Source organism: Podarcis gaigeae, assembly GCF_964106915.1.
Source record: "Podarcis gaigeae genome assembly, chromosome: 9".
Lineage (NCBI taxonomy): Eukaryota > Metazoa > Chordata > Lepidosauria > Squamata > Lacertidae > Podarcis > Podarcis gaigeae.
Window position 1 is genome coordinate 67,222,924 of NC_139685.1, and position 14,901 is coordinate 67,237,824.

At 43.0% G+C, this 14,901-nt stretch overlaps 1 protein-coding gene across 5 annotated transcripts; it reads left to right on the top strand.

Moving 5' to 3' along the window:
* Positions 1–394: 394 nt before the first annotated feature.
* HNRNPD (heterogeneous nuclear ribonucleoprotein D) lies at positions 395–14,782 on the top strand. 5 transcript variants are annotated; one of them, XR_014568366.1, is made up of 9 exons: positions 395–1,232; positions 6,562–6,730; positions 6,854–7,015; positions 8,440–8,571; positions 9,945–10,044; positions 10,761–10,910; positions 13,120–13,217; positions 13,531–13,637; positions 14,450–14,782. XR_014568366.1 is itself a non-coding variant. In XM_083756824.1 (8 exons), exons 1-7 carry the CDS (start codon positions 1,030–1,032, stop codon positions 13,185–13,187), a joined length of 984 nt encoding a protein of 327 aa, XP_083612950.1. In that variant the 5' UTR covers positions 395–1,029; the 3' UTR covers positions 13,188–13,217; positions 13,531–14,782. The 5 variants fall into 5 exon arrangements, 3 of the variants coding, with proteins under 3 accessions (XP_083612950.1, XP_083612951.1, XP_083612949.1); XR_014568365.1 differs by having other exon boundaries at positions 13,120–13,637; XM_083756824.1 differs by having other exon boundaries at positions 13,531–14,782.
* The last annotated feature ends 119 nt before the right edge of the window (positions 14,783–14,901 follow it).

Sequence of the window (14,901 nt, forward strand, 5' to 3'; positions counted from 1 at the left end):
CAAAATTCCTTCCAGTAGCACCTTAAAGACCAACTAAGTTAGTTCTTGGTATGAGCTTTCGTGTGCATGCACACTTCTTCAGATACACTTTATTTTATTTTATTTATTTATTTTATTTCAGTTTCATTTGTGCTTTTTTAAAATAATATTTTATTAAGTTTTAACAATAAAGAAATTCCAGAGCAACAAATAGAAAAAACACACAAGAAAAACACAAAAATACAAAGTTACAAAATACAAGAATACAAACATTTAACATAAAAAGGAAAAAGAAAAACACACACAAAAATCCCTCTTTTTTTATTTCTCACCTTTGATTAACTTATTTTCCTGACTTCCTCACGCCTCCCTTTTTTGTATCCCTTTTAAAAATTGGTTCAGCAAATTCATACCCCAGTTTCATTTGTGCTTCTATTGTTTTGTAAAAACTGCTGCGGATCTGCGTTTTTTTTGTTTTTTAAACTTCCCTGGGATTACTTGAGGGAAGCTGAGGCAGTCGTCATAATAAATAAACGCAATAACAACAAACAACAGGACCGAAGGGGCTCAGTATAGACAATTGGCTAGACCAGAGGAACGGAAAAGTCGCCGCGCCGTCAGCGACGCCCCCTCTAGCTCCCCCGTCCGCCTGCGTCTCTATGGTTTCCTCTAGCAAAAAAACGATCTCAACACGAGGGAATGCGCGCGCACGGCGTGAGGGAGGGGAGGAGGAGAGAAAGAAAACTGGGGCGTCGGTCACGTGGCCGCGCCGCCGCATTCCTTCCGTCGGCCATTTTAGGTTGGGAACCATCGAGGCGGCGCCATTAAAGTGCGAGAAAGGAGGGAAACGCCAGCAGCCCGCGCTTGGCACGTCGTCGTCGCCGCTGCCGACGCCGTCGCGGTTTTCGTCGCGGTCGGGCAGCGTAGCCCCTACTGACTCCTCTCCACCCCCCCGCGCCTCGCAGGATCCCGCCGCCTTCTTCTCCCCCCCCAAACCTTCGGCGACTCTCCTCTCTCCCTTTTCCTGCGAGACCAGCCGGCCGAGACACCATGTCGGAGCAGCCGCTCGCCGGAGATGCCGCTGCCGCGGAGGCTTCGGAGCAGGCCGAGCAGCTTGAAGGGGCCTCGGGCAACGGAGGAGGCGGCGGCGGCGGCGCCGAAGGAGGTGGCGGCGGTGGAGGAGGCGGCGGCGGCGGCACAGGAGAATCGGAGGGAGCGAAAATCGACGCGAGCAAGAACGAGGAGGATGAAGGGTAGGCGAGCGGGTGGAGGAGGAGGAGAACGACGGCGGGCCTCATCCCGCCTCGCGTTGACCCGCCTGCTTACTCCCGAGTCGGGAGAAACGTAACCGGCGGCGTTATTTCCTAGGGGAACCTCCTTTTCCGCTCCCCAAAATTGGTTCTGCTGCCCCCTCAGTGGTGCTTCGCTCCGCATCTCCCCCGCTTCCCCTCCCCCTCCCTGGGTAGTGTTAGGATGGAGATGCGCGAGTCCCCCGGGGAGGAAGGAAACGGGGGTCGTGGACGCGCATCTCTCCCCCCCCCCATTTTTAATTGGTTTTTACAACATTATAAACAAACAAACATATAAGACAAGCAAACATAAATCATAGCCTTATTAAAAATTACTCTTATTAACATTGTTAAGTGACTTCCTCGCTTCACTGGTTTCAGTTAATTTAACTTAACATATTTAACTAAGTAATCATTAAATTTTGTTCATTCTGGTCCTTTTATCTGATGGCTTCCAAGTCTAAGCGGGCGAGCGGCGCTCCTGCGCCTCGGGCGACTTGCGAGGAGTAGCTGCCTGTTGCAAGAGCGATCTCTTCGTTTCGTAGCCTTACTTTGCTCCGCATACGGGGGGTGGGTTGTGCGTGTGTGATTCTGGTTTTATGGCCCTCGAGACCTTGCCCGTAGGGACTGCGTTAGCGAACCCCGCGTGGCTTCTAAAGAAAGAATGGCCCCCGTTTGCTTCGGCAGCCCTGCCGACTTTGTAAGGGAGAAGAGTTGGAAGCCACCCCCGGGTTGCAACGGAGCAAAATGCATCTAATGCAGAGGGGGCTGCATGGTGCGAAAGTGGGTGCTCCGGTGTGCATAGTCTGGGCGCTATAAACATGCACTAAAACTGCAGTGTAGAAGTGGCTGTCAAATGCAGACGATGCCTTGTAGTCTTTATGAATGAGCCCTGCTGGTTTTTTTTGTTTTTGTTTTAGCCCGGGATGCATGAAAACAAAAGAGTTGTATCGCTGAGAGTAGACAGTCATAAGGCTCATTGTTTTCGCTGCAGATGGACTTGCGCTGCTACCTCGCTAGAAATGACGCGAGTGGAGCCCATTCTGTGCAAATTTTCAGTTGTGTATTGTGCAAAAGACAGTCATATAAGCTCATGCAAGAGCTTGATGGTACACATTCTGTAGCTCTCAAAACGAATGTGAAGCTTTCCACTGAGCCCTCTTTTGTCTGGTCATGAAACCTACTTTTTACTTGGTGGTCCCATGGCATTGTCTTTATCTGCGTCTTGTGTTAGTGGCTGCAGAGATATGTGGAAATCCTGGGTGAAAAGCCCATCCCCACTGTTTATAATGAGGGTATCCACTATCTGGCCGAAGGTTGCATTGTCTTTCAGTGGGTTAGGTTGGTCACCTAAGCAGCTTTCTTACTTTGAGACTTTTACAGTGTGGAAAGGATAACACTGTGTTCCCTCAACTAATGTATATTGCATGTCTTATGTAATGCATGGGAAAAAAATGTTAACAGGATAGCTGAGCAGTATCCTTTTGTAGCATATACATAAGTAATTTACTCTGGTGATAGCCATTCATTCATTTGTACCTCCAAGCCTAGAGTTTTGTAATGTGGTTTACCAGGGGATGACTTTAAAGGGTTCCATTTATTAGCTTGTAAAATAAGAAGCAAAAGGTAGCCATGTTCCCCCATATGGGGGAAGAAACCTCTAAAATCCACAGTTGGACAATATTTTTATTAGGACTAGCTAAAATGTAACAAAAATGTGGCAAGCTTTTTGGAGTTCTGGATGACTATAGCAAAACAACGACGTTATAATAAAACCACAACTTAAGAGACAACCAAATATATATATCACAGAACTAAGCAGCTGCCAAGTACATACTTTAAAGTGACCAACTGTAAAGCCAGATCTTTAAAACTGGGACAGAAGAAAAGCCTTAGCTAGATGCTGAAAAGACAGCAAGTTGGGTGCCAGGTGGCCTCCCTAGGGAAATTATTCCATAGTGTTGGGCTCAAAAATACTGCAGCTCTCCTGGCTGGGCAATGTTATTGAGATGGTGCTAGTTAAGGCATAGTAAGTGACCTAAATCACTGGGACTCAGCATGATGATCTCTGCTGCTATTTTATGTGATGATACTAAGTTCAAATATGAACATGCATTTGCTATTAGCATTAAGCCTGGGCTGTTGAAGAGTGCATAGACTGTCCCTCAACTGTGGAGCACTCTTGCCTTTGAAACTAAGTAAATGATGGTTCCTGGTTTATACAATACTGAATGAGTGCCACTGAGAACCTTAATAATAATTATTATTAATAATAATTTTATTATTTATATGTCGCCCGTCTGGAAGGCTTACAACCTATCTAAAAGCATAATAAAAACGTCAGTTCTTAAAAACTTCCCTAAACAGGACTGCCTTCAGATGTCTTCTAAAAGTCAGGTAGTTGTTAACCTTGACATCTGAAGGGAGGGCATTCCACAGGGAGGGGGCCACTACCCAGAAGGCCCTCTGCTTGGTTCCCTGTAACCAGCAGAAGACCCTGAGAACCTCAATGCCCAAGCTGAGCGATGGGAGTGGAGCTGCAGGGTTAACCACTTGTGTTAAAGCTATGTCCACATAGGTTGAACCAATTCCTTTCTGGGTAGCTGTTTTACTGCCATAATATATAAAGCAGGCCATAGCTGACTTTTGAGCATCTGTACATGTGAGTAGTTTTGTTTTTTAATGGGCTTTGCTCACGGTCTTTGGAAATAATTGTACCCCTTATTTATGCCTCTTGCCTTCTTTGGTCCTAAAATGCTGTCTTAGCATGACTTAATTAGCAGGAATAATTTCTTCCTATACTTGTGAAATCTTTTCATTTCTGGCTTTGCCTAATACAGTAGTAAAGAATGTAATAATGTCTACAAGATGATCCAAGGGCATTCCTGCACTGCTAGTAATCTTGTTTTCTGTTTGATAAGGATAGCAGATGTGCAGCTGGATAGCAGTTTCATTTTGTACTGAAGTGCTCCGAATCTGTGAAACTAATTTGTGCTCTAAACCTGAAATGTTTAACAGTCAGAATTTCCAAAAGGGACTCCGAAAATTGTAATACTTTTACAGATGCTCAGTGTTAGATTCATTAGACCAGTGTTTCTCAAACTTAGGTTGCCAGCTGTTGTTGGACTCACCATCCCTGACCACTGGTCCTGCTAACTAGGAATGATGGGAGTTGTAGTCCAGCATAAGCTGGGCCCCCAAGTTTGAGAAACACTGCATTAGGCATTCCGTTGTCTACTAGATTACAATTATTGGACTTCCTGCATGGAAACTGTAACAGTTAAACCTGTAGGACTTTGCATTCCAGGTGTGGTTCTCTAATGCACCAATATCTTCAGTAAGAAGGGAGGCCTGCACCACAATATTATCAGTTAAGGCAGCTGTTCAAATAGTACATTTGAGTTGTATCTTCCACTTTGAGTGCTCAGAGCACCATAGAACAAACCAAACTTGTAAGTATCCATTCACTTGGCATGTTCTTAATAATCATGTGCAGGTGACAAGACAGGGAAGACCTTGACAGTTCAGTGGTGAAGTTCAGTGTATCACAAATTACTGAGCATGAACAAATTACTGAGCAAAGGTTGTATACTAGCAGCCTCTGTCAAATTATTTGCAAGATTGTAACAAACATATGCCAAGTTAGTTTTTTTAATACAATCATTAAAAAGAGATTTTTTGGGGGGGCTGGTAACTTTGTATTCCACATTTACTTACATACCTGTCTTCAAATTTATTTATTTTTGCATGAGCTTATCCTGAAAATAGCTTCAGGAAACCTGCAGCTCTTATGATTTCTCTTACTGCTCCTAGTTAGCGCTCAGCCTTCTGGGTGGTTCTTTTTACGTGAAAGTTGCAGCTCAAAGATGGGATGTTACTTCTAGCAGCAACCCATATTGCATCACATGGTGTTTCAGGCACAGCTGCAGTTATAAGGTGCAGCCTTAAGATAAGGAAATCCCTGACTGAATGCTAGGTGGTGAAGGGACAGTCTCCTGAACAAAGCTAGTACGTGCCTTTTCCGGTACAGTTACAACACTGGGAGTTGGTCAGTAGGCTGTTTCCCCCCACTTTCCCTGTTTTAATCTCAAAAAAATTTAGGCTAACACTTCCCCCAAGCTCTGGCTTTCTTAAGTATTATTCACTGTTCATTAACTCTGTCAAGCACTTTTCTGTGGGGAGTGGTGGACATGTCTCGACCTCTTTGCTTGGAAGTAGCTCCTGGGTTACATACTTGATTTGGGAGAGGTCTGTCATCATTGATAGCAGTGCTGTCTTGTGTGAAAATCATTGTAATCACAAAATTAGTTCATATAGGACTTCTGCAGCTTTGATTGTCATACTTTTTCTTCTTCTTCTTGGAGCCTACTACAATAATCAACCTGACTAGTTTGTGTACTTCATTGCTTTTATACCATACAAACATTCATGGGGTTGGATTCAGGCTTCCCATTAGTGGAAGGGTTGGGGTTAACTTTACTAATTCCTCCTTTCCTTTCTGCAGTTCCCACGCCCTTCCCCTGAGATCTGTTCCAGAGAGAGGAAGCTCTGGAATCGCATTGAATGTTGCTCTGGAGGCTTAAGAGGGAATTGGTGAAACTTTCCTCCCCCCTTTCCATTCCTTAAGCAAGAGCATCCACTGCAATCCAATGGGTTGCAGAAGGGCTTTGATCCAGTTCATTGAAGTATATTCACTCACAAATTAGCAGAACTGGAACTAACACATCATTAGGATTCTTGATGCTTAGTGTAAAGCTTTTATTGTTGACGTTCTGCATTTTAGGCAACTGGTTTGTATTTGCACTAGCCTGTAAGAAACCCAAACCGTTCACAACAGAACAATAGAATCAGCCAGCTTTGGATGTGGAATTTAAATAGCACCAGCCAGTTTATGTGGTTACTTCCATGCCAAGATGGCAGCGCTATATGTTTAAGTAATGTTCTAGCTATTAGAAGTATGTTGGGCTGCTGAGGTGGGTGTTACCTTGGGATATGCTGGGGTGGTAAAGGGGTGTAGGGTTTTGCTTTTACCGCAGCATTCTTGTTGCAATTCTGATTTGTTTCAGTAGTGTATTCATTATAAAAGGGGTGTGTAGCCCTTTTTCAGATGGCTTGCCAGTTGTCCCCCACACTGCTTGTTTTGGCAGGTACCTAGGTCTATGGGTGTGGGGTGGGAGAGAACACCAGGCATTGTATTGGGGCGGGTTATCTAATGGCTATTCACATTGCTCTGCTACTGTTCTAGCAAAGCCCACTAAAGTCTGGACATCTGAACATTTGTTTTCTTCTGCAGGAAAATGTTTATCGGTGGCCTCAGTTGGGATACTACAAAGAAGGATCTTAAGGATTACTTCACGAAATTTGGTGAAGTTGTAGACTGCACCCTGAAGTTAGACCCAATTACAGGGCGGTCCAGAGGCTTTGGCTTTGTGCTGTTCAAGGAAGCTGAGAGCGTAGACAAGGTACGTGTTCAAGACGCTTTGTCATTGTTGCAAGAATTCAGAAAAGGTCTGTGATAGTTCTTGCCGAGTATCTATGGAAATACAGTTTAAGATGCCATGTTTTTATGTTTTATTTTTTTACAGGTCATGGATCAGAAAGAACACAAGCTGAATGGAAAAGTGATTGATCCCAAAAGAGCAAAAGCAATGAAAACAAAAGAGCCAGTTAAAAAGATTTTTGTTGGTGGGCTATCTCCAGATACGCCCGAGGAAAAAATAAGGGAATACTTTGGAGGTTTTGGCGAGGTAAGTCACCTGCCCTGTCTGTTTATATTGAGTTAGTTTGGTAATTCCCCTACCTCCAGAACTGCACAGAGTGGCTGATAGAATCTCCTGAGCAACTTTAGGGTATGTATAGCAGTGGGGAAGGGAAATAGACACTGTTAGATGCCACTCATACTTATTCACGACTTCCCCCCAATTTTTTTTGGGAAAACAGTTTACTGACAAAAATGGGGAAGGACTTTTTTAAGGGGGGAAAGAAGGCCGAATTATTTCATTGCTGTAGGGCTAGTTTGACCCCCTGTTCAAATGCAGCCGTTGGGAATAATGAAACTCATGACAGTGGGTGCACCTAGGAGATCTATGCTTTGTATTCCTTACAGAGGAAGCTCTGAGAAAAGGTCCAGCTACCCAATAAGAAAGCTATCCCTTCATGGTACTTTTAATCTCTTGATTGCATGTAATTTTTGCTACGCTACTACACTTTTTGGTGCTTTGCTGTCTCCACATTTTTACTATCAGTTTCTATCATGGCCTCAGTTTGAAGACATAGACATTTAGTTCATCCCTAAGAACTATCCTAAACCAGGTGCTTATTGGCTCCTATTGACTTCCCCCTACAAATCAGTTTAAAAGCTGCGTTGTGATGTTCTGGATGTTACAGTTGTGTTGGGGCTAATTTGTTTCCAGAGCAGTAGGGTACTTCCATCTTCACTGAAATCAATGGGAGGCTTGCCCTGAGTTCAGCAGGATGTGGAGTGCACTGTTTATTATTGCTTCAGAACAAACCGTAGCCTAATTGACTCAGACAATAAAAGTTTAAATTAAATATTAGAGTAGTAATATACTTAAGACAAACTGGTTGAAATTTTGCATTTGTAGGCCAGTTTCTTTTGAGAGCCTGAGATTTGATATGTATTCAGAATTCTACTGAAGTATGTTATGCTTCAGGCATTTTTCACTTACGGTTAAATTGGCTCTGAACAATTTAATGCTTCTGCAATTAGCATAGTTTTCTTTCAGTAATTTAGTAATCCATGATGGGGTGGGGTTACCTCTGGGCACTTTCCTAGGTGCGGTGGCTTATTTCAAACATTGCAGCAAACCATGAGCAAGGACGCTTACTTAGTATGATGTGTGAATGGACAAATCATAGTCATACACTCTGAAGGCCATTTTTCCCAGAGACTTGGGTCTTGAGCAGGAAAATGGCTGTAAATAATGGCTTCCCTGTACTTCAGTTCAGACTATGGTTTGGTTTCTAATTTACAGTTCATACAATCATTGATAGTCATGTTTGAATTTCAGCCGACTACTTACATCCCGACTACTTACATCCTATATTGTTTTTATTTAATATGAACTTTGAAACAACACTCTTAGTGTGCTCTTAGCTATAAGCTGTTCAAAATACATATTTTTGTGTGATCTGTGTATCTCTTGATCAGGTGGAATCGATAGAACTTCCCATGGACAACAAAACCAACAAGCGTCGTGGTTTTTGCTTCATTACTTTCAAAGAAGAAGATCCAGTGAAGAAAATTATGGAGAAAAAATACCACAACGTTGGTCTCAGTAAAGTATGTTTCAAGCTATGATTCCAAAGCACCTCCTCTTTAGAAAGAGAATCCTGGTTTTGCTTGGTCAATAACAGCCCAGCTCTTATCAAGACAGAAGAGTAGACAAGAAAACAGAAAGGGAGGAGTCACTGGTGGATGTTAGGGGTGAAACATTTGTTTAAAAGCATGTGCGCGCGCGCACACACACACACACACACACACACACAGCTGTTAGAAATATTTACAACTCCTCTGTTTTGAAAAAGTAATGTGAAATCGTCACTATATACTTGATAGTGAGCTCAGTTATCTACGTGCTGGTCTTTATGTAGTTGACGACACCATCCATACAAAAGGGGGGAGGTATTAGCAGGCTTGAGGTGAACCCCAAAGGCTTGCAGGAAAGCACACTTCTTGCGAGAGGGAGGGGGAATCCGAAAACAGCCCAGTGAGCGCTGGGCATAGGATATTGACTGTGCTGATGCCTTTTGTAGGGCAGGGCGAAGGGTGGGACAGAACCTAGAAAATCAACTGCTTGTGACATTACGCTGGGGGTGGATAACTGTATGTGGCCAGTGGGCCATATCCTTAATTCCCCATCTTTTGGGCCAACGTCAGTGGGTGGGCTGGGCTACCCACTTGTCAAGGTTCAAAGGGGCTGTCTCAAGCGCTTTGCAGGTGCGCTATCAGCGTAGGCCTCCCTTCAGAGGGGTTTGTTAGTGCCTTTCAGTTGGTGCTGGTGGTGGGAGGTAATTTGAAGGTCCTTATTGCTCCTTTATAGCTGCGTCCTTCCCTGTCCCACACAGGTGGGGCATGGTATTGTGAAAATGGCCTCACAAGCCAAATTGGGAGCAACTAGGCCCTCGAGCCAGAGGTTCCCTGTCTCTGGATTATGCCATTCAGTGTAACATTTCAAGCATTTAAACTTCAGTTTATGCTGGGGAGTTCATAACTACCTTTGGAAACAGTATTTACCTCTTAAAGAGCAATCCCTCTTCTGCCAGTGACTGGTAGATAGGCTTATTTGGAGCTTGTAACTTCCCACTAAAATGACATAGTTTACAAAACAGAAGCTAGTTGTCGCTTACCAGCAAAGATTTTGCCGGTTAAAAAGATTAAGTTAAAGCTCCTGAATGCTGAGCGGCACCTCTATACCTCTTCAAAGCTCAATTCTTACTAGTGTTTTTGTGAAAATGAAGATTTAACACTTAACTATAATATAGCTGCAGTTTTTACCTGCTGTAAGTTTTGTTTAACTGGAGGTGCCAACTCATTCCTTAAATTGCATTGCTATTTTTGATTGATTTTGTAGTGTTAAAGTAAATGGGCATTGAACCTGAAAGAGCTGCTCACTTGCACTTTGCAGAAATAACTATTACTTACCATTCTTTCAGTGTGAAATAAAAGTAGCGATGTCAAAAGAACAGTATCAGCAGCAGCAGCAGTGGGGAACGCGAGGGGGATTTGCTGGAAGAGCTCGTGGCAGAGGTGGAGGTAAATTTCTATTTAACTGGCACTGATACTTAATTCCAGTACCTGCTTGAAGATCTGTTCTCTCAAGTGCATGTTTCTCAGCTTTCTGTTTTAAAAATTCACCAAGCATCTCTGTGAACTCAGTGCGCCTACCTGATCTACAGCGCCTGGCCCTAGGCATTGAATCTTTTTATATTAACTGACAGTCCTTTTTAAGAATTCAGGATCACAAGGAACCTGAGTGGTTGCTCACGGAATAAAGTTATACTTCAACATAGTGGAAAGCTAGCTAACATATCTTGGTGTTTGGCACAATGTAGCTCTTGCTGAACCATACATAACACCCAGTCTACTAAAAAATAAAATAATTTACTTGGAAATTCAGTTCACTGATTTCAGTGGAATTCCTCCCAATTAAGTGTGCACAATAGCACTTTATTTCAAAGACTTTAACCTTGCCAAAAAGGCTTCCAGAGCAGCTTACAAAGATCAGTAGTAAGAGTAGCACTTAAGCCATGAGGAAGAAAGAAGGAGAGAAGCAGGTTCAGGCATCAGTTCTTACAGTGCAGTTCCTACAGTGATCAGCTAAGTTCCAGTAGCCTGACAACTGAGAAAGGCCCAAAAGCAGCTAGGGTCTCAGCAGAAGGGATGGAGTAGCCTAGCTGCCTTGTAGAGTTTAGGACTATTCATTTTAGGCTCTCTCTCCCCCCAGTGACCATCTCTTACTTCTGTTGCAGGCCCCAGTCAAAGCTGGAACCCCGGATACAGTAATTATTGGAACCAGGGGTATGGCAACTATGGTGGATACAACAACCAAGGGTATGGTGGCTACGGAGGTTATGACTACACTGGCTACAACAACTATTACGGATACGGAGATTATAGCAGTAAGTGTAGATATGCTTTATATTTTGCATACCAGCAAATGCTGTTGATTCGGGTGGTGGCTACCAGATCAGAATCCAGGGTACTTTCTTTCTAGTGTCCGAAAGGCACAGCTGAGTAGCACTTTAATGGAAAATGCTAGGCTTCTGTTTTTAGCAGAGGAAATCTGTTTAAGTAATTTGAAAGGCAGACCATTTCGCTAACGGAACACTGCACTTGCGTTTTTGGAGCGCTCTTTTGGGAGCTGTCCTTGGGATACGTCTGCACTGCAGCCCTTCTGCAGCTCATTTGTTTTTTCCCTCCCTCGTTTTGTTCCTGTGTTGCTCTTTGGGCATTGACCTAAAACAGCCGAGGAACACCGGAGGCACGAGAGAGCCTGGAGGAGAAAAAGGCAGGCTCAAGCCGAAAGCTAGTGCGCCTTCTCAAACAAAACTTTAAACTTGGAGGGTAGTAGACATTGTTCTTCACACACATTCTCAGTGATCCTGGCAGAAAGCTACGATCTTTTAGATGACTTTCGGCGATACGGTTATTAATCAGGTATATAGTGACTTGTGCCCAGTACCTAGTAATCAAGAAGTGGTATTGTTTTTGTTTTAAATAGGCTTTCCATGATGGCACCAAGGTTGAACTTGTTGGTCTGCACTTAAATTCATACTGATTTGGCTTATTGACATCCAATGCCCTATTAAATGTATTGTATGGGGGATTATTATTTTACGTTATGAACTACCCTGAGATCGGCAAATGAAGGGTGGTATACAAGTAATAATAATAATAATATAATAATAATAATAATAAATTTATAATGCTTTTAGAGCCCCATGAGGTTGCAGATTAGTCTAATTACAAAAGAGGTCATATTCTTAAGGAAACCTTTGGCATTAACTTGAAGTTGTTTGCTCTTCATCCTTCAAAACTGCTGGTGAGACTCGAACGTCCCTCATTATTGCTACCACCTTCTGAGAGGAGATTTGTTGGAGTGCCACCTTTTAACCTGACACTGCCTGCTTTTATTTTGGAGATCTTAGCCCCGTGGGAGCACATTCATCCGGTGCTATATGAGCTGTGCTGTCTCCCGGTGGAGTACAGGAACAGGTTTAAGGTGCTGGTTTTAACCTTTAAAGCCCTATACGGCCTAGGACCCTTGTACCTACGGGACAGCCTCTCCTGGTATGCCCCGCGGAGGACCTTAAGGTCTGCAAATAATAACACCCTGAAGATCCCAGTCCCCAGGGAGATTAGACTGGCCTTGACCAGAGCCAGGGCCTTTTTGGCCGTAGCCTCGGCCTGGTGGAATGCTCTCTCACAAGAGACCTGGGCCCTGCGGGGCTTGACATCTTTCTGCAGGGCCTGCAAGACGGAGCTGTTCCGCCAGGCCTTTGGTTGGGGGTTCAGTCTGATTCTTTTCTTTTTGTATAAGAACAAGCATTCAAGAGGCCTCCTAGCCCGCTCACAGACCAGTGGTAACAGTTGACCCTGGAGAATATTAACCACTCTCAATTTTACCCGTGGACTGCCATCTGTCCAGATTTTAATTTGCTCTGAGCTAATTTTAAGATGTATTTTAATTACTGTATTTTTTGCTCTATAAGACTCACTTTTTCCCTCCTAAAAAGTAAGGGGAAATGTGTGTGCGTCTTATGGAGCGAATGCAGGCTGCGCAGCTATCCCAGAAGCCAGAACAGCAAGAGGGATTGCTGCTTTCACTGCATAGCGATCCCTTTTGTGGTTCTGGCTTCTGAGATTCAGAATATTTTTTTTCTTGTTTTCCACCTCCAAAACCAGGCGCGTCTTGTGGTCTGGTGCGTCTTATAGAGTGAAAAATACGGTAATTGATTGCCTGTTTTTATGTTCTTAGGTTCTTTATATACTGTGTTAGTTTCATGATGTTAGCTGCCCTGAGCCTGGCTCTGGCCGGGGAGGGCGGGGTACAAATAAAAATTTATTATTATTATAGAAGTCTTTAATGAATCACCTTGTTGGGCTGGTGAAGTTTGCATGGCCTGCTTCTGTAAAAGTAGTGGTTTGTCCCCATTTATCTTGGAATTGACAGGCATAAAACAGGGCTCCGCTGTCCTATGTGTGGTGCTAGCACTGTGTGAAGAGCTTTCTTGGGGATCTAGCCTTTTACAAAATAAATAGATGGCCTTAAAGCTCAGTGGCCTCTTTAACTTCCGTGAGCCTTAAATTGCCTTTTTTCTTCTTTAGATCAGCAGAGTGGCTATGGGAAGATATCTCGGCGAGGAGGTCATCAAAATAGCTACAAACCATACTAAATTATTCCATTGGCAGCCCGCCCCAGACAGGTACGTCCCTCATTTGTTAGCTGCGCCGTAACTTTATACTTAATAGTAGCTGTTTTTGAGTACATTGCGTAAGATATTGTAATGATTGATGTTTTAAAATTTCGCAGCACCCAGAAGTGCTTACCGTAATGTAACGTAATGCCTTTGAAGATAAGTAACCCAGGCGCTCTTAAGCTTTTGCCTTTTGCCCTGTAAATTAACAAGTCAGTAAAGTTAACAGGTAAAGTACTGCTAATGGGTACAAATTAAGGAATTGCAGCGAAAACAGTATTGCCTACTAACTCTGATATTATACCTTGTTTGTACCCGCCAGCGGGAACTTCCTTGCAGGCCCTGTGTCGCGCTGACTTCCCGATTCTCACAGGCCCGCTCAATGCGGACAGGGTACGAGATGCTCACGCTCTCGAATGCTGCCGTTTGGTATGGTCTCTTCCAACATCCTGTATCAGCATTATAATAAAATGGATACTTCAAGCTTTGCCTTCACTTATTTCTTTGCTTGTAAAACTACTTGTAATGTAATTTTTAATGCATTTTTTACAGGCCCAGTAATGGTTAAATACGTCAGCTTTACTGAATAATTTTAACTGTTTGTTCTTCTAAGGATACAGCTTGTCTCTGGATTTTCCAGTCTTTAATTTTATATTTTATTAATCTATTTTAATGCTTGCTTTTCCCATTTTTATAGACGTTGTAGCAGTAATTGCAAGATGTTCTTGAGCTGAAGTCCTGTTGTGTCAACTCCTCTAACTTCTCAATATTATATATATATATATACTACACGCTCCTATTTATAGTATACCTATTTTAATAACCCTTTCTCCTTGTTGTATTTCTCTTAATGGACAAGTAGTGCTGTTTTAGCTGGCAATTATAAGTCTTTAACAGAAGTGTTTGGGCCAAAAATAGCCACTTGCTAAGCTACTACCGTTACTCAGTGGTGGTTGAGCATTAAAGGGTTTTGGGGAGATCCTTTATGGCATTTCGTGAATAAACAAGTATTTCTTGAGTAATTTCAGAGATGTGGAAAGACCCTTTTCCAAACAGTGGTGCACATGTGGATTTCAAGCTCATGGACTCTCCTGTTCAGCTTTAAAATAATAAAAAAAGCATATTTGATTAATGTTGATACAATATTTACATAGTGGGACATAGGGGTATCTAAACACTTTCTGTAACTTTGGCTAGAACTTGTGGCCTTCACAAACTGACCCCTCTTTCTTTCTCTCTAGGTGGACAAGCAGTATTCTCATTTGAAGATTCATTTTGAGGCGGCTCAGGCTGCCTGCTAATAGCAGTTCAAACTAAAATTTTTGTATCAAGTCCCTGAATTGGAAGTAAGATGTTGGTCCCTCTGAAGTTTGATTGCGTTCTCATTACAACAGAATTGCTTTCACCGTCTTTTTTTTTTTTTTTTGCTACGCTTAAGGATCAATTTGATTTATGCCCACGCCCATTTTGTTCCCCAGTATTGTAGAACAAAAGTCTTGTGTTTAAAGCCCAGTGTGACAGTGTCATGACGTAGTAGTGTCTTACTGGTTTTTTAATAAATCTTTTTGTATAAATTGCACTCGCTTTTTCCCTCTCGGGAACAGGGGAGGCTCTTGAGAGTTCTTTGAAGGTATTAAGCTGCTTATGCATCCATTGAGTAAAAATTCTGAGAGGACAACTGTGGCTGTACTTC

Bases quoted from the DNA above. Each gene is read 5' to 3' on its own strand.
- HNRNPD (XM_083756823.1), top strand. From the start codon at position 1,030: ATGTCGGAGCAGCCGCTCGCCGGAGATGCCGCTGCCGCGGAGGCTTCG. The intron at 1,233-6,561 runs GTAGGCGAGCGG...TTTCTTCTGCAG, and splicing joins AAGAACGAGGAGGATGAAGG to GAAAATGTTTATCGGTGGCC. The intron at 6,731-6,853 runs GTACGTGTTCAA...ATTTTTTTACAG, and splicing joins AAGCTGAGAGCGTAGACAAG to GTCATGGATCAGAAAGAACA.